The sequence below is a fragment of the Dysidea avara genome, chromosome 6 (genome assembly GCF_963678975.1).
Source record: "Dysidea avara chromosome 6, odDysAvar1.4, whole genome shotgun sequence".
Classification (NCBI taxonomy): Eukaryota; Metazoa; Porifera; class Demospongiae; order Dictyoceratida; family Dysideidae; genus Dysidea; species Dysidea avara.
Genome location: NC_089277.1, coordinates 14,433,607 through 14,457,221, shown reverse-complemented (window position 1 = coordinate 14,457,221; position 23,615 = coordinate 14,433,607). Strand labels below are relative to the sequence as shown.

The following is a 23,615-nucleotide window of genomic DNA, read 5'->3' as shown; positions in this document are numbered from 1 at the left end:
AATCCTTTAGTGGTCTAAGTCATTCACTTGTACAAAGATTAAAACCAACATGGGAAAAGGTTCCTGAAAATATCGTAAAATGAAAAAAAGTATGTTGTGAAATTTGTACATGTGATATGGTAGTTAATTTGTGATTTCTTATAGGATTTAGAAATATTCATAGACCCTACAGGAAATTTTGTAAATGCCGTAATCTTCTTAAAGTATCTGATCATCCATTAATCCCATTTTTCCCAGTGGCCAAGAAGGATCTCACATTCATCTACCTGGGGAATGACTCAATGGTTGAGAACATGGTATGTAATTTAATTGTGTGGTATTAACATGGATACCTTTACTTGTCATAAATTGTCCTTAGGTCAACTTTGAGAAGTTGAGAATGATAGCTTGAGAAGTGAAGAGCTGCAAAATGTACTGTATGAAGCCAATGATGATAAGAGAATCAAGTAACTAGTGACTGTTCTATTAGAGTATTTCACTAGTGTACTACAATACAGTTCACCACTTCATTAACATTAAATACGTTGATAGTACATTTGTGTTCTTCCCAATGTAACAGCCTCTACCAGTAGAAGCTGTGATGGTACATCTGGGTACTCCACCCAAGTCATTATACGGTTCATTGAGAATAAAGTTCAAGAGTCCTACAGCTTATCAATTAAGCAACTGTCAATAATCTTAAGAGAGTTATACTCAGGTTAGCAAGTTGTTAAGATTTATTATATAGCCTGCTTTGGTGTAAAGAATTTTATTCCATTTGCTAACACAACTATGATTATGCCAACTTTTACATATTCACAGCATCAAATGAGAAAAAGAGTAAAAGCCTACGTGGAGCAACCTTACATAATAACTGATGAGGGTCACCTTGATGTGTTGTTTAAGATTTTAATGACAGGTTTGTCAAATTCTAATTAATGCACACTGAATTTAATTTGCATAAATGTTATAGTTACTTATGGAGTAGAGCAGTGTAATGCCTAACTGGGTCCATAAGTACTTTAGTTTGTTGATATTGTTTTAGTTTGCACACACAAGAAACCAGAGAGTCCATCGGCAAATCACAGTCACAGAATATCACGGCAAGGCTCCATACCCAGCAGTATACCCATGTCTCCCAAACAGGGATCAGTGTCTTCAGACTCACCTCCACCATCACCAAAAAAAAGAAGACCAGTACTCTAGGTATGTAAATGCACTTACAGTATGTTACAGTATTTAGTATTTCAACATATTTAACATTTCACAGGTTGCAGCTCCAAGTTAGTATCACTATTAATGGAGGCAACAAACCCTCTAGCAAAAGAGCAGCTTCTCGTAAGTTCTTTAATGTATACCAGCAGTGTGTGCTTGTATAGTATACTGATGTCCCATATATGTAGCTAGTTTAGGAGTAGTGTGGCTTAGTAACAAAGTGAATAGAGGCTAAGTACTATATTAAGTTTGAGATCACACCCAAGTTGAGTTGGGAGCTGAAGAGAACACTAATAACAACTGTAGCAGAAAGTTGAATAGTACACATCAAGTCAACATGTGACAGAATTCACTAAAAGAAAAAAATGAGGCTAGTTGTTAGAGTAACAACATTTTGCTCAATTGTTAGTTGGGAGTAGGCTAGTCTCAACCAAACAAGTTTTTCACATGACACTTAATATGGATTAGGGATCATATAAGCTGACACTTATGATCTCTAATAAATAAGCACCCTGCTGAGAAATCTGTCTGTGTGTATGAGATTATATAATTGTTGGTAAACAGCAAGTTAGCCACAATGTTCTCTACAGCTGATAACATGTATTAAATCCCATTGTGTGAGAGTGTGTCAGATTGCTGTACTGTGTGATAACTAGACAGAGTGGCTTCACTACTGTACAATAAGTTAGTTGTCATCCTCATTGTTATTACACTAGTCCTCAGCTTCACCTCATAGTAACAATGATGTCACCCTAGTAACAGAATATATAACTGTAACATATACACCATTTTGACTATCACATATAGCATTATTGTGAATTTTGATTTCTCTTTTCTTTACAGCTAAAATTTGGGCACCATTATGATCCCACAGACTTTTTTGAATGCAATCACAAACCATCGAACATGTCATTTGTACATATTAATATACTATTTTATTGTCAGAGTGTCCTTATAGTTGTTATTGTATAGAGAAGAAGATATGTTAGCACTATTATAATATTGTAATATAATGTACTGTAATTTGCTTTATTTTTGTGCAAAAAAATTTAGTGATAAAAATTTTCTTTGTAAAAATATTTTTGTATGATTTACATGAATGACTGTTCTATTAGAGTAGTTCGATCTTTCATTAAAATTTTTGTGCCAGAAATGTTTGTACAAGTTTTTGCATATGAAAAGTATTTTACAATGAAAAAAAGCAAATTATGTTATTTTGTATGTAAAACACACACATTCATCTCCTGTTTGTTGTAAAATTTTGTTTTGTCTCCTTTTTTAATATAATGATTATTGATATTTATAATAATGTTCTACCACAAGCTTGTGAAGGGCAGACCAGGGGCGGATCCAGAGTCTGGAAAGAGGGGGGGCACCTTGCTGAAAAAAAGTTGAGCAAAAAAAAAAAGAAAAAGGTCACAACAATAATAGCTAGTTATCCTTTACCAAATATATTATATCACGTATGTTATGTAAAATAAAATCCTATTTATAGCTTCCTAAGTAAGCTACACTTCCCCATGAACACTGTGACTGTTTTATTAGAGCGATTGGTGATTGACTGCTCTATTAGAGTATCTCGATCTTATATACATTTTTTTAAGGGAGGGGGGGGCACGTGCCCCCACTGGATCCGCCCCTGCAGACATACACAGTTCATATTAAAGCGGTTGGCGGCTGTGGGAAACCCTCTTTAGCTGTGCACGTGATTAGCTCGCAACTTTAGTTGGATGTGAGCGTGAAGTTGTAGCACCATAGATTAGACTCCGTACGTCTATGGTAGCACTGAACAGATCAAGAGAAGCTGTACTTGATTTAACAAGTTTCACTCCTCAAAGTGCGCATCAGGTAATTGTACATTTGGTACTCATTGAACTGATCGGTAGAACTGTATAGAGCAGTTTCAAAACCATGGTAACCAAAAATTACGCAATGGACACACCCAAATCGCCATGTTTTTGTACCAGACTGTTTCATGTTGCAAGTTGAATTCCTCGCTAAATTCATGCCAAGACTTATTAATACGTAAGTAAAAGAAATGCCAGTGATAGAATAAAGCATGTAGGTGAATTATTACGCATTAAAAGATCCGTACTGCCTCCCAACAGGGTAGTTTCGTAGGAAGGAGAAATGCGTAAAGATGGATTTGGCCAAATTTCGACCTATTCACCACCCAAAGGTGGTTAAAACTAGGGGAAACCTGCAGTATAGGTCTTTACCCAGCACCACAGCATCGTACAGCCACATCGAGCTATCCCCGAGTTAGCCAGAATCGCTCATGTGCTGGGATTCCCACTTCGTGTGAAAAATCAGACAGCAAAATAAGACCGCTAAAGTTTAACTGGTGGTTGATTTCGACAATAAAACTTAACTCTAGTAAAATTCACCACTAAGAGTCTTCTTTTGCTGGCGTTTTATCACAGTTTGGTAGTACGCCATTACCGGTCTCGTGACTTTCAGGAGCTCTGGCTAATCCTGGGATAGCTGGATGTGGCTGTACGCTGCTGTGGTGCTGGGTAAAGACCTATACTGTAAGTTTCCCCTAGTTTTAACCACCTTTGGGCGGTGAATAGGTCGTAATTTGGCCAAATCCATTTTTACGCATTTCTCTTTCCTTCGAAACTGCCCTGTAATTGGGAGGCAGTACGTATCTTTTAATGCCTAATAACTCACCTGCACATTTTATTCTATCACTGGCATGTATTTTACTCACGAATTAATAAGTCTTGGCATGGATTTAGCGAAGAATTCAACTTGCAACATCAAGCAATCTGGTACAAAAACATGGCGATTTGGGTGTGGTCCATTGCGTAATTTTTGGTTACCATGGTTTTGAAACTGCTCTATTGTTATCATAATTGTAACTCTCGCGTGACTCGGACGTGGTCACACGCATTCAGCCTTTCTCGCACGCACGCAGTCATCAATCTCACTCAATCCACTCCTTGGCAGTGGAGGCGGAAGGTGGGAGCTGGAGCCCCCCAACTTTCAGATGAGAGGGACAGAACTCTGCCAATAATTGCCTTGTGTGATGTTACATGTGATTAATGTCGTGGTTTCTAAACTGGCAGCATGTAGTGGAAGGATTCATTGTACGTATGTTGTACATATAGCCAGACCCTTTTCTTTTGTGTGGGGGAGGGAAAGAAAAGGGTCTGGTGAACATAGTATAGCATCGTCATTGGCAGTGTTGGGCAAGTTACTTTGTAAAAGTAACTAGTTACATATTACATATTACTTGCAACTGAACTATTTAGTTACAGTTACATATTACTCATAAAATAAAGTAACTGTAATAATATTACATATTATATTACTTTGTGTCCACAGCCTTAAGCTGTCACGTGTGAAACTATCACCTTATCACGTGACATGATTGCGCTGTTGGACAATATGCAAATTTTGGTTATAAGTAAGAAGCTGGTGAATAAGCTTCATTCAGTAGGCCTCGTTACTTCGCTGTGGCTGAGCATTACTCAGAGGATAACTAACGAGATTAGTAACTTCGTTACTTGTAGTAATAATATTACGTAATATTAGATTCGTTACAGTAACTATATTACTTAGGTAGCGCGTTACATTTGTAAGTGAAGTAGCTTGCGTTATATTACCTGTTTTTATAGCGTATTTCGTTATATTACTTTGTTACCACAAAAGTAATAATATTACGTAACGCGTTACATAAGTAGCGCGTTACTCCCAACACTGGTCATTGGCCTATCCCAAGATTGACTGCATGTGCAGCTTCTGGATTGTTTGTGGGTGCGAATGATGTGCTTTGCTAATCGTTGCGTCATTTGTGTTCTGTTGCCATAGATATAAAGCATGATCATAGATATACATACTAGTACCTAGTCTCATGCCCAGACCCCACCCACTGTATTGAGTAGGGTCTGGTGACAAACGCTGGAGTTTTGGGCCCTATGCCATTTTTCTTTTCTGACCAATCAGACACTTTAATTCAGCTACAATGCAATTTGATAGGCTAAAATGACGAAGATGACTGACTGGAACCATGGATACAAATGCTTAAACAATATGGTGGTGGGCCCAAAAACGTAGCATAAGTCACTAACACAGTAAATGGTGTCTGGGCACGAGACTAACTAGTACCCAGGATTGGAATCATCTCACGTGAGCCCATTGGCTTCAATCATAGATAATATACCCCCCTGGATTGGAAACTAGTAAGCGCCACTGGTTACAGGCTGGTTTCGTGCCCCCCTTCAATAACAAGACAAGTTTCTCTGGGCGAAAAAAGACTCACCACTGATAAAGGGTTCTTTGTCAAGATGTTTTGGAAGCCAACAGCGAGTTTTGAGGCAAATTGGCTCTTTATTGTGCAAATGGTAGAAACAAAACTGAACACAAGATGTGATCGTTTGGACACATTCAAGGAAAACAACAAAGCCCTGTACACTATGCCCTTCGCACCCAGACCATACTGTAGAGCATTATTTGATGACTTCGTAGTATAAATTGTGTAGTGATACTGTTTAGAATCACAGAGAATGTGCTTCCAGTTTTGCCAAATATATGATCTCAAAAACCTGCCAAAAAAGTTATGGGAAGGTGTATTATTTAGCCGAGGCCATTCTTTATAGCATAGTTAACCTTGTGATACTTTCTTTTTCTACCTACAGCACTTGGTTTAGCCAAGAATGTGCTTCCCCCACAGCATGTAATCCGCCATTGTAAGACTTCCAACCAAAAGTGGCACAAAGTGGTCAAACTAACCAAAACAATTATCATAACAACACCACAAGTCATTCTCGTTACAGAATAAAGTCATTAATTAATGCCACCATTCTGCTGTAATAGGATTAAATTTGTTGAGGTGCAAAACCAGCCAAAGGACACTGGTTCTTGTACAAAGTCTATGGGTGCATGGCGCAGTTTCCAGGGGTATATTATCTATGCTTCTATATAAATGCACTCACCAGATCATTGTTACCCCTTCGAAAAAGGTGAGATAGTGAAATACGCTATTCACAATACATTTCTGTTATATGTCAATAAGTGAGAGTGTTTGTTTAGTTGTTGGTAAACCTTCCTCACAAAAGGGGGTGGTAAATTAGTGGTAGGGCCTGGTTTGTAGGTGTGTCTCTTGATGCAGCTGCCGATACATATCCACCATTAATGAAGGAATCAGACTTATAGCGCACGGCAACTAATTATTAATGTTTTAAGAAGTAGTCTCAAGAGTAGAAGTAGTCTTCTGTGTGATAAATTCGAAGATATTGCTACTTCCGGTAACAATGATCCGGCACGAAAAACCGGATGATTCCAATCCCGGGTACTTGTCTGTATATCTATGGTGTGATCTGCTGATCTTTGCATCATTTGCATTCTATTACCATAGCTACTGCTTTATATCTATGGCAACAGGATGCAAATGACGCAAAGATTAGGAAACACATCATTCACACCCACAAACAATCTAGAAGCTGTGCAGTCAATCTCGGGCTATGTTCACCAGACCCTTTTCTTTCCCCACCCCACACACAAAGAAAGAAAAGGGTCTGGCTACACGAGACTAAGTTGTACCTGAAAGATTTTAATTGACTACTTTTGCAAATAGTGTCACCAGATTCAATCTCGCCAACACTTACAGTATTTTTTAGTGTTGGGCGATAGATATATCGATATTAAATCATATCAGTTGATTTTTGCCAATATTGAAAAGTATCGATATATTTTTTTAGATTTTGATGTTTCGATATGATGTATCATGTGGTCTGGATTTACTGTAAAACTTGTATTTTAACTTATTTGATAGTTGATTGTAGCTTTCCATTACTTTCAGCAACTTTCAAATCACTCTGAGTATATGGGTGGGAAAATCCCCATTGTATATAGCCATATAGCTAAATGATGTAATTAGAGTAAGTGACTGCTCTATTAGAGTATCTCCATCTTGTTTCCGTAGAGTGTGAACAATAAGTCAAGAAATAGTAAAAATATTAACACTGCAAGGTGTTTGATATGTAAATGCTGTAATAATGTGCAGTGTGTTCATGTTGTGCAGTATTTTTTGGTTCGCACATTACATGTTTTAAGTAAAATTCTTGAAAATTGTCCTATTATGCTGGCATAATGCTTGATGCTTTGGCTAGCCAATTATGCTTGAAATTATGCCGGCGTAATTGGCGCAAGCCTAGCTAGAATAATAGCAAGTTCAGAAAACCAGCCTAATTGTTATAAAAGGATACACACTACAACACAAAAATATTACAATGTTTTACCTGCTAGAACAACTCTACCCCATGATTGTCCTTCAGTGGAGGGATTCGCCAAAGATAGCATGCAGAATGGTGGGCATTTAATAGGTATTAAATAGAAATTCAGCATAAACAGTTTCAAATGTAGCTGCAGGGAACAACTCCAAACCCCTCCAAAAGTTTCTATGGAATTTTAAAAATTCTACTTGCAGAATTTGTTTTGCTGACTAACTGATGCCTCCAAGATCAACAATGTATAAGGCTACAGGTTTCACTGTTTGATGTCCCTTCACCCCTTTTCATCAACCACAGTACGTGCAAAACACACATCATGGACTGGCCTTTGTTCTCCTTTGTGTTCCAGTTCTTTTTGCTGACAAAATAAGGTGTCAATTTGCGATGTGGTTTCCCTATGGTTGGCTCAGTATTATGCTTATCACCCATACTTTCTGTAGCAACTGGATTGATTGTGTCTGTACTATTCTTCATTTGTAATGTTGTGTAATGGGTGGAGCATAGCAGAAAACAAAGTGTAGTGGCCACCTTCCTTTCCATTATGTAACTGAATGTTGGGGCATGTATTCTGATGGCACAAAATTATTTTTATGGCATGACTGGCACCATTCTGTCTTTTATAGCAGTATGTGCAGATTTATTTGTAACATATTCTAAACTAAATAAGAAACCAAAACGTTAAGTTGTGGCAATTTTTTCTTAAAAAACACAGCTAATTTTCTGTGATGTACCAAAATTTACCCTTGTGTAAGAAGCATGGTTCCTACACGTGTAGGGCAGCATTAAGAAATTTTGTGGGAAATATTCCTGCACTGTTGAGTTTTGTAAGAAAGATTCCAACACATGACATAATGTGTAGGAATAATTCCTACACTTGTAAGAATGATTCCTACACTGGCGGGGGCTTGTAAGAATGATTCCTACACTTGTAGGAATTATTCCTACACTGCAAGAAGATGTCTTACACTTTGTGCCAAGTGTAGGAATCTTTCTTACAAAATTCAACAGAGTGGGAATATTTCCTACAAAATTCTGCAAAAATTCTCAATAAAGTACTACACGTGTAGGAACCATGCTTCCTACACAAGTGTAAAATTCCTTCCAGCACTTTACCTCAAAATTATGATTTCTTATTTAGTTTGGAATATGTTTTGTCATAATAATGTTATTTAAACAGTACACAAGTAGAATGAAAAATTAGGAAGATTAGGGAGCAAAGAAAAAAGTTGTGAAACAAGGAAGGCTACCTATACCTGCAGATATACTAGTGGATATTAAATCCCTAAACTTCAGTCTTTATAACAGGTATAGGTAACCTTCCTTGTTCACCACTGTTTAGCCATTCCCTTGTCTCACTACATTTTTTAAATCCTTAATCTGACTTAAAATTCGTTCTACTTGTATATAAACAAAGGCATAGGAACAATTTTCAGAGTGGGGGGGGGGGGGGGGGTGGGACAAAGATAGCCATAACCAGACACCCAAGGTTCCATTGATACAGCTCCTGTATCCAGTTCATATGTGCATTTATATAAAGGTGTTGTGGAGTGTGTTATTATATAGTTATACAATGGCCACGAGTGCTCTGCCTGATATAAACGCACGAGCCTGAGGGCCGTCAGGCCTGAAGGCAAGTGCGTTTATACAGGCAGAGCACGAGTGCACGTTGTATAACTGTTATGTACCACTCACCTAATAGGTGGGGAGAGTCTCACAAGACAGCTGTAACACTTATAAAGGCCAGGTTTCTAACATTGATTGTGGGTAACCAAGCTGGACGTTGCGATGACGTTCACCCTGCAGTACTACAGCCACCTGAGATATTGAAAGCTAGTACGCTATGGGTTATACCACTAATCTGAATTCGCTGTTCGACTCTCATCATGTAGTGCTCAGCATGCCAGCCGTGATCACTCAATCGTTATATAGACTAAGCGCCAGACTAATCGCCATAGCGATTCTCTCGAGCAAAAAAAAGCAGCTAAATAGACGGTTTAAGTAAACAAAACCTAACTACTAAACGATACTAGTCTAATTCTTACTGTTCACACTGGCTAAACTCAAATCTGGTGGCATGACAAAACTGGTTACCACAATCGAACGTAAAGGTTAGTATTATTTAGAATATATTTGTTTTATTGAGTCATTGTCGAAGTGGACTACAGTTTAATCTGGGCTAAGATGGCACCAGACTAGTAAGGTGTATAAGTACGTTTATATATATGTAGACTAGAGTGGTGGCTACCCTAGCGTTGGTTTTTTCGATCGCCATTGGCTGCTTGTAAACATTATACGTATTGGTAACGTTATGGCCCACAATCGACCTTTACATGTCAGGCTATAAAAGAATTCAAGTGATCTGTGAAGTGTCTTTCCACCTATTAGGTGAGGTGTCGTAGTGGTCTTCGCCACCGGCACTTGTGCTATGCTGCACAAAACCGCAGCCAGTGCAATATCTGTATATTGCACTGCGGTCGGTACTTATAATGCACTCGTTGTGGTCTACAAAACCGCAACCAGTGCATTATAAGTTATAATGCACTCACTGCGGTCTGCAGCAGTGCAATATACAAATTATGGCACCGGCGGTGCCTTTGAACTTCCCACGCAAAGTGGTACATCACTAGCTAATAACTCTACACCTATACTGCATAGCTATATCTACATAGCTATCCTGCTAATGGCTGCTATGCTCCTCTACACCTACTGCATGTGCTTGATGTATGTATATATCATGTGAGAAATCATGGTCATGTGAAGATCTTCTCTTTATTCTACCTTTACGTACTTCATACTACAAGGATTACAACATTAATAGTTTTTACCTGCAAAGTGAAACACCGTTACCTTTAAGGAACTACAAGCTAGGATGCCTGCTCTAACAGGTGTTCCAAACTGAGTGTAGATCACGTGAATACCACACTGCATTCACGTTTAGCCACTTTTATTTTCAGTATCTTGTATATTTCTCTTTAGACTACTTTCTTCTTAAGAGTCTAGACTACTTGATAAATCAACTTCACCTAATTCTGGTTTATTTGTCAGTAGTCAGTAACTCCCATACACTTGTGAGACTGCCCTCTTAGATCTGTTACCACCTTATCAGTTTGAGTTAAATATCATATGTGACCGTCTCAGTAAAAACCCGACTTGTTCGCACAAGCATGTGTAATGAGAAAAATGAAATTTAAAAATAATTTGTAAAATTAGCATGCTACAAAGAAAAATATGCAAGTTTTTATCAAGCCATTATTCAAAGAAGGAAGACTCAAATCAATTAAAACTATATACCATTGTATTCACCTACTCATGGAGAGTGTGAATAGCTTTATTTCGTTTCTGTAGCTCCAACGATATGCAAGTCATGTGTGTTTGTTTACGATGCAGTAAATGTAAACAAGATTGTCATAGTTTCTTCTACCAAACTGCCTTCATACCCATGTGTGCAAGTGTCTCCAGGGCTAACACTATACCTTGATTGATGTGCTGATCCATAGTGAACACTTTTAGCCAAATTGCAGTGTTGTAGACTAATCCAAATGGAAGTTATGACTGCGAATGTAAGCTCCTGTAGTTTATTTTCAGTATAGTCACTGTACAAATTGAGTATCTTGCTCTTCCTACTGTCTAGTGCTATAATTTCAAAACTACACACCACCGAAGGCTGAAACTTTGGTGATCCATTCCTTGGACATTGCTAATAATGCTGAGTGAATATATGTTTTTTAATTGTGCGAACAAGTTGGGTTTTTGCACATGTAAAGCCACATATGTGGCGCTTTTTCTACTATGTAAACTTCTCACTGCATTGCAATTGGATCAAGGAAATATTTGAACAACAGATATCACATGCAAGCATGACAGAAATACAATTACAGGTGCTTTTGTGTTTATACAGTACAATGAATCGCTTGACAGTTGTGGTAGACTGGTGATGCCACACCCCAGAGAGTGGTTTTGTGTGTTGGTTGTATGGCTTCTTGTATGGAGGTATTTCTGTGTGTATACATACATAGCTTTGGCTGATTGGCTAGTTGGCCCAAAAAGTGGGGGAGCCAAAACATGCTTTTGAAAATAGTGTGAGGGCCATGGCTCCCCTACCCCCTCCCCCAGCCCAACACAGTTCTGACGCTCTTGTATATAAATACCGGGTACAAAGATTGTATGCAGTTCTCAGTGAACGGGGTTATGCTAGTGCACATGAGACCAGCCAGAAAGTACAGTTATCTAGGCAGGATTAGCTAGTTAAATAACACACACAAAGTTTAACCATGCGTATTATTCTGTAATATACCCACATGTAGCTGTATCTAGTTAAACAATAGCTATATAGCCACAGTGCAGGTAAACAATTTTGCTATAACCAACACAGAGAAACCATGCTGGTATAATGACATGGAATCCTACGCTGCTAGTTATGAAGTTGTTTGCATGCTGCGGTTTCATCACGGTCGTGGTTTGGAAGAATTTCACTTATTCTGTATTGCTCAACTTGATAGCCCTGAACATTAACATAAGATTTGATCATTACTGCAGGATGCTGAGTTTATGCTAACCACTCGAATCTGTGCTGTCATGGTGATTCAAGCAATGCAAACATCAGTGCAGTGAAGAGTACTGGTACATGTACTAGGGCATGAACGAATGTTGAGTTTAAACATTCAAACATTCTCTCATAATCCGTAACAAATGTTTGAATGTTAAAATTCTACCAAATACACCAAACACCCATCACACAAGTCATAAGTTTTGTAATATACAGTACTATAATTTATTGTGTTAGTTATTGTAAATATTTTGATAAAATGATAAAGCATGTACAAGTAGACACCTCTTATATAGTTACTTTAAGTCACAATCAAGACTACAGAAAGTCCAAATCTTAAAAAGGTAAGGAAGTACAACTGTACATAAGTGAGTCAAGAGTTTGGTAACAAATCAGCCAACAGTTGAAAGTTTTTATTTAGAAAACAAATGCATCTACATTTTCAGGTTTAAGACGGCTTCGTAGATTGGTCCCTGTAAGCCCATCAACAGCCTTTCACTTGCTGTTGATGTAGCTGGCACCCATAAAATAGACATGGCCACTCTAGACAAGTGTTTGAATCTAAGTTCATTCATCTTTCATCATTGCAAGGGATTTGTATTCCTGGTAACCACTTTCTCAGCAAAATACTGGCTGACTTCATCTTCACAATCATCATGAGGATCGTCATCTTCTTCTTCACCAAGAAGGATGTCAAGCGTAGTTTTAGTCTTCTTCTTGCATGGCAACTGAACTGGTGCAACATGTACTGAGTCTGCTGATTCCACCAATTCTTTCATCAGCCTTGTAATCTCAAGCTTAACACCACCCTTCAGCTCGTCATCCAAAAACTTCAAGTTACGGAATCTTGGATCAATAGCACTTGCTAGCACTATTTCAGTAGGATTTAAATAGTCAAGCCCCAATCTTTGTTGTAAGGCAATAGTTGCTTTGAACTCCTTAATGCAGGAGAAATCATCATCATTGACTTCCAGCTTTGTAATCAGCCCATGTACAATTGGCAACACACCAAAAATTGACACATTATTTTCTTCACTAAGAAACACTGTAGCAACCTCTAGATGCTCTAACACCTTTGACAATTCCTCCAGAATGACTCAATGTGCTGGTGACAACTCTAGGTATCAATACTGATTTTATGTCACACTCTCATCATCAAGCACTGCAGTCAGAGGCCACCTGTTGTGCAGTATACTCTGTATCATGTATAATGTATTATTCTATGTAGTAATGCAGGCCTGCTGCAACTTCTTCAATTCAACAGACATTGCTTCTTGTCATCTTCAGAGTTCAGCGGTGGCAAGAACACTGTGCCAAAAGTGAGTTAATAGCTTCTTTGCTGCACCTAAAGTTTATGAAATGGCAGTGAGACTCAAGCCTTCCTCAATACAAAGTTGCAACCGATGTACAGTACAACTGTAGTTCTGTCAATTACCAGTCTCTTCATGCAATTTGTCATCAGCCAACTCCATGTTTGAGCACTGGTCATGTACCACTGATAGCAGGTGTTTCTTCTCCAAATTGTAATCTGCCATCACCTGCTGCACTGTCTTGACAATGTTGTCTGCTGTATGGTGCTCAGGGAATGGAGATGTTGCCAGAACACAGGTAACCATATTCCATCTACTGGTAATAAAGTGACTGGTAAGTGATAAGTAAGCATCATTGGCTCGACTGGTCCAATTATCCATTGTAAAAGCAAAGAACTCCACCTCTGTTTGAAGGTAATCTTTGATGGCAGCTTTTCCATTTGCAATCGGTAAGTGTCTATATAGTTCAGGTGTGGTAGTAAAACAAACAAATTGTATCTTTTTGGCTACTTCTGACGATTTAAAATGATACACATGTGATCAAAAATGTTGTATTTTCCATTATTTCCGGAAATAATAACAATCTTATTTGTTTGATCTTCGCTCACACAAGTGCTTTAACTTTGTGGACTGTCTTCCTTGTGGGGTCTAGTAGTTTATGTTGACATGGGTGGTGGTTGTTGTTGTTTGGGGATGACATTCATACTGTATCAGCTGTTGCCACCATTGCATCGGTAGTAGCCCTCTAGAGAGAAGAGACAGTGCTGATATAATAATGATTGGTCACCTTGAAGTTGGGGATCTGTGTAACAGCAATCTGAGTATGCCATAGGAAGTAGGACATGCATGGCCTTCTTTAATTTCATGTTAGTATTTCATGTGAATTTCAATAACTGCATGCAGTACAAATATAAAATGTGGTTTTGTAGGCCTCAGTAGATGTTTAGTTAGTATTTAACGTAAGCATCAAAGACATCTTTGTTGACTTGTAAGTGCCCCTAGCAAAACAGTGATTATTGCCAATAAAGTCTTGTGAAACAAAATATCTTTTAAGCATTGAAATGTACATACAAGCATAGTTTGCGGGTTTTATACTGCAATATTGAGACTCACATGAAATACCAAATAGTAATATGGAATTAAAGTAAGCATCACTCGCAATACATGTTCTACCTCTTCTGTGACTGCTGTGGTAGCTATTGACAAGTCTTTACTGTGTACTACAAGGAACTGGATTGCATTGGTGAAGATACATATTCCCAGTTGAGAGTATACAAGGGGCCATTCAGTGTTTGTTGTGTCACCATTGGTTCCTTAGCAAAGTAGGACTAACTGACTAACTGTTTACAAGTGCAAAGCTGACAAGTCGATGTCTTGAGCTTCTCCGTCACTGTTCTTCATACCTGTATGAAGACCATGTGACCTTTATGGTAGTGGAGAGGAGGAGTGCGTGTACATATGTGTAGTGCATGTGTGTGTGTGTGTGTGTGTGTGTGTGTGTGTGTGTGTGTGTGTGTGTGTGTGTGTGTGTGTGTGTGTGTGTGTGTGTGTGTGTGTGTGTGTGTGTGTGTGTGTGTGTGTGTGTGTGTGTGTGTGTGTGTGTGTGTGTGTGTGTGTGTGTGTGTGTGTGTGTGTGTGTGTGTGTGTGTGTGTGTGTGTGTGTGTGTGTGTGTGTGTGTGTGTGTGTGTGTGTGTGTGTGTGTGTGTGTGTGTGTGTGTGTGTGTGTGTGTGTGTGTGGAGGGTGAAAATAGCGACAAAGTTTTGAGGATCACAGGTTTTAATCACATTATCCTCATGTCTATGATCCTTTGACATCTAAATGACAAATGAAGGATATAGGACAAGTCTGTTTGAAGTCATGTAGAATTGTCTCCTCACCCCCACTCTCTATACCTCCTCGTTATTAATACCACTGAAAAAGGTTGAATCGTTTGTGACCGGATTTGCGAAAAGGTACCTTTTCCACACATTTTACATGCCAGCAAACAAAATGATGTAACACTTGACTTCTTATATGTAACTGATTAACTTGCTCTTAGTTTCAAAATGTAGCCAGTTACTTTAGCTGCACGCATGGAAAATGTCAGGGAATTATATGCAAAGATACAAAAGTTACGAAATTTCAAAGTTCAAAAAAATTGGATCAAATTTGTTTGTGAATAAGGTACTTTTTTGCAAATCCGGTCACATTTTAGCACAAAACACATCAGATTTTATAGTACCTATGGTGAAAATTATATATGTATACCTACAACTGTATATCTTGGCAAGTTACATGTACATCCAAATCCAATATCATTAGTGTGAATCAAGTGGCTACTGGGAAATAATCTGACTTGTGAATATAGTCTGGCGCCACCTGCCCTTTTGTAAAAATTAAGGGTGTGGTGAAATACAGATACCATATAATTTCAGAATGAATTTAATGAGACAGTGTATGCAACTGCTGGATACATCAGATGATTGCCCTTCAATTTGAGCAAAAACATTGTGTTACCAAGGTGATATGTCTGTGAACATCATTGACACGCATTAATTAGCTACTAATGAATCCGAGCAGTAGAAATTAGTATCTTGTAATTCACCGAACTCTTATTTTTTGGTAAAGGGGCAGGCAGCGCCAGACTGTTGTGAATACTCATGAGCATATTGTACAGAACCACAAACAACTATTTACTCTCATATGCACTGTCTATTTCCGCTCATTTTTTTTTTCAAAACACAGTTACAGTGTAGATTGTGTAATTTTCAGCAGTTGTGTTCCTGACAGTGGTAAGGAACATGAAAAGTTTTTAATTGTTATACAATTATTTTCAATAAAGTCATTTCTACAGGTACTTCAACCATTAAAGGAAGCTTTCCACTTTTGTTTGCCTGTAGCTATGTCTCTAGCCTTAACCTTTGTCTTAGCTAAAACTTCAGTGATACTATAACTGCATCTAAAATAGCAAGACATCTACTAAGGCTTGTACTGTTAATTTAATTGCAATGAATTGATCATTCCAAGTCATACACTGATTGCCATTAGGGGTCAGTGATATCTGGGTCAGCATTGTAAGTGGGCTGGGTCATTTGGGTCACATTTTGCCAGGGTGAAGTAGATCTTATTCACGTACTTCACTGAATTCCTGGGTCTCACCCAGATGAGATCACATGTGACTATAAGGATCTGCCATTGATTCTAATGATTTGTAACATTGAGAAAACAGAAGTGATGTAACTTTGCTATATTGCACAACTACCTATGTTGGTATGGCCTCTATTACACAACCCAGACATGTAGGAAGGCACCACAAAAATAGTATACATTCAGTAGGCACCACAAATATTTTAATACGTGCACCCTTGTCTGGATTACTCTGTGTTTTTATTAGTTACCAAGATGGCTGTTATACACAGATCAGTATAGCTTTCCTTGTGGTATATTTTTTTTGTTCTTAAAGTGTAACAGCTACTGTTCTGGGTAAGAATATTTCAGTACTTACACACATGTATGGCTTCTAATAAATTAGCATTTTATGGAATAGTATAGAGAGGGTTTCTATTTGTTTGTAGTGAGCAAAAAGGCTTTTCATAGCTGTTACTCATATTTGCCTGCCGGCAAACTAATTGGTTCACAGACCATTTGTGCCCATTTGGAAGACATATATCAGCAACCAATCTGATCATACTCGCGATTACCGATCCGATTATTGGTACATTTCTAGTCCAGTGTCTGATGTTGTTGCAGTTATAGACAAAGATTCCTCATTATAACTACTAGTGTTCGCCATCTTTACTATAATTTCAATGTTTCGAATTACAAGAATTGCTACGAACAAATTCGAATCAAACATGAATTCGAATATTCGGTATATTCATTTTAGCCCTAATTTTAATTAAACCGGGTCACATGTGGGTCAGATCCAGATCCCATCCGGAATACTATTCTGGTAGTGGGTCAACTGAGTGACCCACTTACAATGCTGATCTAGGTCAACAAACCAGTTTTTACCTACAATATGTAGTTTTGTATTAGAGAATGCAGTGGCGGATCTAGGAATTTATAAAGGGGGTTTCCAGTTTAGAAGGTGGAGATATATATTGACATGAGATACGCAAACGTTTGCACTACATCGTCTGGTTTGGTAAGGTGAGACCAAAAAAAAAAAAAAAAAAAAAGGTCACAGCCTAGTAATAGTACATAAAATATATTAAAAACTTCCTACACACTACTTTAGTAGCTACTGTGACTGCTCTAATTACAGTATCTCGATCGAGACGCACGCCGCGATAATTAAAACATTTAATTGTTACGCAATCATTTTTCAAAGGGGGTTTCCGTGGAAACCAATGAAACCCCCCTGGATCCGCCACTGGAATGGTATACATAAAATCCTTTGATCTTAGGGAGATAATGAGGTCTATAAAATCCATTAAGAGACCTCTGGAGCGGTTCTATAAAATGATTGGAGACCTCCTATCTCCAGTTAAGGGAGTCACCACCAAGCTAATGCTCACTGATCTGCTATGCCTCCTCAGGAGGCAGAGTAGATCAGTGATATACAAAATGTAGAAAGTGATTGTGGGTTTGCATTTTGTGCAAGATATGACGACATGATGACATTTTTACTCAACCCACAATCAATCTATTTGCAAGTTTTGTCTGCTTTTAAAATCCTTGAAGATCTTCGTGGTAGGTCTCTAACTATTACTTACGAACCATCTATTTGTTGAACACTGTCCTTTAATGATGGAGCCCATCATGGGGGAATTTACTAATTGTAGCCTACAATGTATGCTGTGGTGATTGATGTAATTTAGCTACCTGTATTTGATAGATACACTTTGTCTTATCTGTACACAATTACTGGTATCTTGAGCACAGTAGGGATATAACAATTCTTATTGTTTTACTGTGATTTAATATCGTGTACTACTCCAACTTGTTTCTGTACTTTTTATCGACGTGCTATGGTCCCTACTCCAGTTGAAAATTTTTTGTGTACTTGTTTGTTAACTTTTTTTTATTATTATGACTGATGAACCGCAAAAGAAGTGGCACCGCACGTCCCAGCTATATTAATTACCGTCTGAAAAGTGAAGTATCTATTATGCTTTGTTGTTGGCTATGTTCAACCCATTACACAGTAATTCAAATCAAAAGGCACCTCTGCAATCAAGACAGCCACTATGAAAAATGTGGATGATTTCCACTACGAAGGGAAGTCATCACATGCTATCGCCGAATCAACACTTTTTGCTGTCAGCAAAGATGTATGGGGCACAAAGGAGGACACTGGTAAATCCATGAAGAATGCATTGTACATACTGTGGTTGAAAAAATCAAGTCTGTAGCCTTAGTCATTATCGAGTTATACTTGTATCAGTCAGTCAGTCAGTCAGTCAGTAGAAAAATTCTGTTAAGGCTGCAAGCAACTATGTCCTATGGCTTCCGTGAATAAAATTATGTGTTTTATATGAAGCTGTAAAGCCAACACAGATACTGTTCTCCACTTGATGAATAACACATGTTGTAGTTGAGACATTGAACTTCTGTTTAGTGCAAATCTGAGTGAAATCATCTGAAGTATGTACAAATTATGGCGTGGTTACAAAACACTGTAATTTTAACACTAAAATCGATTCTCCTCCTACAGCTAATTGTGAAACTCCCCAAAAATTCTTGCAGTAGCTTGTAATAACGTTATCTTTAAAAGTATGGAAACAGGTTTTTAGGAATGACTACTATGGCTTCAAAAGAGGAGATAACTGTTTTTCATAGAAAATTTAAAGAGTTCAATAGCTCAATTGATAAAATACTTCAAAAAATTACTTCCATACTTTTGTTACAAACATACTTAGGTAGCAGATGACAAAGTTTAAGAAGCGTAGAATTAAAACTGTGAGACTAGATCCAAAATTTGTTGAATTCTCATTCTTTAGGTCTAAAATACTAAACTGAGTCATAAAGTCAGTACTTCTAACTGGAGATGGTGATTTTTAATTACCACAAACACAACTGATGCAAAATGGGATGGAAAGCAAGCATAGATCAATGAAAACCAAGATTTTGCATGTGAAGCCATAGGAATTAGTAGTGTGCCCCCTTAAATAAATTATTTTTAAGCTTCTGTTAAATAAATTATTTTTAAAATTCCATAGCAACTTGTTGAAAGTGTTTCGGGTCGATTTGAAAGCTTGTTTGGGCTTAGTTTTACTTAACTAATACTGCCTCATCATCAGGGAAAATTGGCCCTGGTTTTTGGGTGATGTTATTTTGTGGGCCACACCTTGTAGTTTTAAACTTTTAGCTACCTGCATTATTGTTTTTGATGGATACACTTGTCTAACCGGAACACAATTACTGCAAGTACACTGTATTACACAGTACACTATGAAATACAATTTTACAGTAAAGACACAGAGTATGCTGTTGTATCATTTGAGCTACTTTTGTGTAATCTGTTTACTGTTATCATGTGTGTAATATTTTGTTATTCTTCACATTATAGTGAACAATGTCAGCAGTGGAGGTGAAGAAAGCTCAAAATAATTTAAGTTGTCCAATTTGTTATCAACTGTTCAACAACCCCAAGTATCTGCCTTGTTATCATTCCTACTGTGAAGGATGTCTGGAGAAGATGCAGGTACAATCTAAGATCATCTGTCCTGAGTGCAGGAAGGAAGTTAAGGTTCCTGCAGGAGGAGTGAAGGAATTTGCCACCAATTTCTTCATCAACCGACTAGTTGATGATTTGATTCTGAAGAAGAAAGTGGCTGGAGAAGAGAAAGTCAATTGTGACAATTGTAATGAAGATGATCCTGTGGTATCGTTTTGTCCTGACTGTAATTCTTTCCTCTGTAAAGTTTGTAATGACTACCACAAGCGTAGCAAGCAGCTTAGTGGTCATGGTGTTGTGCCATTAACTGAACTGAGATCAAACAAAGAGACACCAGCCATCCAAGCTAAGGTGAAGATTCCACTTTGTAAGGAACATGATGAACAACTGAAGTACTACTGTGAGACATGTGATGAACTGGTGTGTATGTATTGTACAATGAAGAAACACAATGGCCACAATCACGACTCAATGAAAAACATGGCCAGTAAGCACCGGTCTCAGTTAAAGAAGGTCACCATTCCAATAGAAGAAATGATCCAAGATCTGTCAGGTGTACATGATAACATTGACAAGATGATGAAGAAGATAAGAAAACAAGGTGATGAAGTGAACAAGCAAGTTGATCAACATTATAATGAACTGGTTGAAAAGCTGATGGAGCAGAAAGATCAAGTGAAGCAACAAGTACGTGACACAGTGTCACAGAAAGAGAAGGTACTTACAACACAACTTGATGAAGTGAATTCAACACAAGCTGAACTTGTGAGCATGAAGGAACTGAATGATGCTCTAGAGAAGAGCTCTGACCAAGAAGCATTGTCTGCAAAGAAACAAGTGATTGATGGTATGCAGCAACTAACTGAGAAGTACAAGAAAGTGAACAAACATCCTGTACAATCAGCCTCAATGAAGTTTACACCTAGTAAAGATCCTTTTCCACAATTTGGTTCTTTCTCTAGTATTGTAAACCTCTGTAGTTCTGAGGTAGCTAATCTTCCACAATCCATCATTGTTGGTAAAAAGGTAGAAGTCACCATCATCACCAAGGATAGCAATGGAGATCATTGTTCCACAGGAGGTCACAAGGTATTTGTCCAGTTAAAATCATTTACAGGCAATGTGACTGTTGGGGAGGTGAGGGATAGCAATGATGGTAGTTATGTGGCTTCTTTAGTAGGTGAGAATGTTGGGGAGGCAAAGTTACATGTGTCCATAAGTGGTCAGGAAATTAGGGGAAGTCCCTACAGCATTGTTGTGGTTAGGAATTACCAAGCACTTAACCTGCCTAACAAGATAGTGAATAATAATGGTAGCATGGGTAATCCCAGGGGTGTTGCATTTGGTAGGAATGGAGTATGGGCAGTAGCTGACTACTCCAACCATTGTGTGTATGCATTTGATGGTCAGGATAAGTTAGTTAGGAAGGTTGGTAGCAGTGGTAGTAATAATAGTCAATTCAATTATCCTTATGGTGTTGCATTGAATAATGACAATCACTTGTATGTGGTTGATAGTAATAACCACAGGGTACAGAAGTTTGATGTCAATGGTAACTACTTGCTACAGTTTGGAGGTAATGGTAAACTACAGTCTCCACTAGGTATCACAACACATAATGGTAGGGTATATGTTGCTGATAGGAATAACCATCGTATATGTGTGTTCCAGTACGGTGGTCAGTTTTGCATCTCTTTTGGTTCTGATCAGTTAGGTAGACCCTATGATGTAGCAGTTAATGTCAATAATCAGTTGCTTGTTGCTGACTTTAGTAATCACTGCATAGTCACTTTTACTCTTGATGGTCATTATGTAGGCAAGTTTGGTACACAAGGATCTAATAGGGGTCAGTTGAATTGTCCATATAATCTTGCCACTGATGTGAATGGCTTCATCTTAGTTAGTGATAATAATCATCGTGTGTCTGTCTTTGACCATGTTGGTAATTTCATTCATTGCTTTGGATCATATGGATCTGCTAATGGTCAGTTTAGTGTTCCTGTTGGCATAGCTCTTAGTCCTAATGGTAGCATCTATGTTAGTGACTACAACAACAAAAGGATTCAGATCTTTACCAACTACTGACCTTATAACAATAATGTGTTTATATTTTACAGGAAGTGAAGTGACTATGTAAACTATACACTAGTAGTGTAACACTAACACTGTTGTGTTTTGATGATAATTGTATTAGTAGTTATTTCATTTTATTTTTGTTTATTGTTTGTGTTTATAATATTCCAATTTTTGTAGCTAGGTTACCTTTATGTGTAATTTATTCTGGTTGTTATAGTTGCCATCTTGTGCAACACTACACTACATAATATTATAATGATTTGTATACATCACATTGTTTGTATACCATATTTGGATGTTTTTTTCTATATTAATTAATATAAAATGTTTTAAATTTCACAGTTTCATCATTAGTGTACATGTACTATGTATCAAAGGAAATAACAACACCAGGTGTGTACGTGTGAGATAGGGATGCGGCGATTATGCTGGCATAATTTCGGGCATAATAGGTATGTGTGGAAATCAGGAATTATGCTAGCATTTTGAGGTGATTATAAAGCTTTAACAGTAGGAAAATCTGCAGATTGCACAATTCCGTTAAAAAAGATCGAGATACTCTAATAGAGCAGTCAGAAACTCTAATAGAACAGTCATTGAATATTATTTACTCTAATAAAGCAGTCATATTGAAATGAAATTCTCTAATACAGCAACCAGCTAAAGAATTCAAGACTATTTGAAGCTTAAACATCAATGAAAATGGTCTGATACAGCAATAAACTGGCATTATTATTAGCCAATTATGGTGGCATAATTTCGGGAATAATGGGCAATTCTCAAAAGTATAATAGGTGATTTTTTGAGCACTGCTCAAAAGCATAATGCTCAATTTTTGGACCATAATAGCCTCATGCCTAGTGTGAGACAATAACTTATACATACACCCTGTGCCACATTAATAAGTGATGTGTGTATAGTATGTAGTTATGTTCTTTTGTGCCTCTAACTCATGATCAAAGTTGGCCACATAATGATGTTAACGTGGTCTAGAATCATTTTACTTGCTCCAAGCTTATAAGCCTCCAATTGTTCATGTGCATGTGGTACAAAAATGTGAAAGCCAATAATTATGTGCCTGAATTTTGTAGCATCATCTGTATGGGTGTGTGTGAAATAATTAGAATTTTCATTTTAGTGGGTTGCAAATAAGAGCAGGAAACAGTTTTAAAGATTTTTCTTATAATTTAAGGTATTGTGAATGGATTAAAACCATCAACAAGTAGATTTACACTATATAAATAGTTTGTAATGTGATCATTAATATTTTAGGTGTCAAATGCACTCATATGGGAAAATTTGGTCACATATGTCACCAGATCTGTGAAAAAGGGGTCTAATATCCTTTCAATTGCATGTACTTAGCAATCTATAACTTGACTTGTGAGTATGGTACCAGCCTGAAATTTGGTCACCTTACACTCCTAACACAGAACTAGCTATTCCTGGATGTAGTTAATTTTGAGACAATATGTTAAACACATGATGAGTTATGAGTTGTCAAACGTGAAAGTTTGGAAAGGCTATAAGACCCCTTCTCAGTTTTTGCAGATCTAATCACATAATGTAAAATTTAAACCTGTTGTCATATCACCTCACCTGTTGTTAAACTGGCCATTCTGCAAATAAGTCATGCACAAAAATAATGAT

At 37.6% G+C, this 23,615-nt stretch overlaps 3 protein-coding genes across 7 annotated transcripts in view; all 3 read left to right on the top strand.

The window, feature by feature from the left end:
* Nucleotides 1-23,615, top strand: part of LOC136259180 (rap guanine nucleotide exchange factor 2-like) — a 117,282-nt gene that overhangs the window by 84,175 nt on the left and 9,492 nt on the right. The window contains exons 13-16 of one of the 2 annotated variants that reach the window (XR_010703234.1): nucleotides 802-898; nucleotides 1,025-1,185; nucleotides 1,250-1,317; nucleotides 2,038-2,302. Coding sequence is in view for 1 of the 2 variants with exons in the window: in XM_066052639.1 (XP_065908711.1) it covers nucleotides 802-898 (97 nt within the window). In the remaining variant the exon portion in view is untranslated. Of the gene's footprint in view, nucleotides 1-801; nucleotides 899-1,024; nucleotides 1,186-1,249; nucleotides 1,318-2,037; nucleotides 2,303-23,615 lie in introns of those variants that run through there. The other variant, XM_066052639.1, reaches the window with a different exon arrangement.
* The window catches only part of LOC136259184 (uncharacterized), a 40,386-nt gene that overhangs the window by 8,633 nt on the left and 8,138 nt on the right, over nucleotides 1-23,615 (top strand). The gene's annotated exons all lie outside the window — the stretch shown is intronic.
* Nucleotides 2,877-22,302, top strand: LOC136259178 (tripartite motif-containing protein 2-like). 4 transcript variants are annotated; one of them, XM_066052633.1, is made up of 2 exons: nucleotides 2,877-3,031; nucleotides 19,782-22,302. In XM_066052633.1, the coding sequence occupies exon 2, from the start codon at nucleotides 19,788-19,790 to the stop codon at nucleotides 21,972-21,974; it is 2,187 nt and encodes a 728-aa protein (XP_065908705.1). In that variant the 5' UTR covers nucleotides 2,877-3,031; nucleotides 19,782-19,787; the 3' UTR covers nucleotides 21,975-22,302. The 4 variants fall into 4 exon arrangements, with proteins under 4 accessions (XP_065908705.1, XP_065908702.1, XP_065908704.1 ...); XM_066052630.1 differs by having other exon boundaries at nucleotides 2,877-3,042; XM_066052632.1 differs by lacking the exon at nucleotides 2,877-3,031 and adding an exon at nucleotides 3,598-3,725.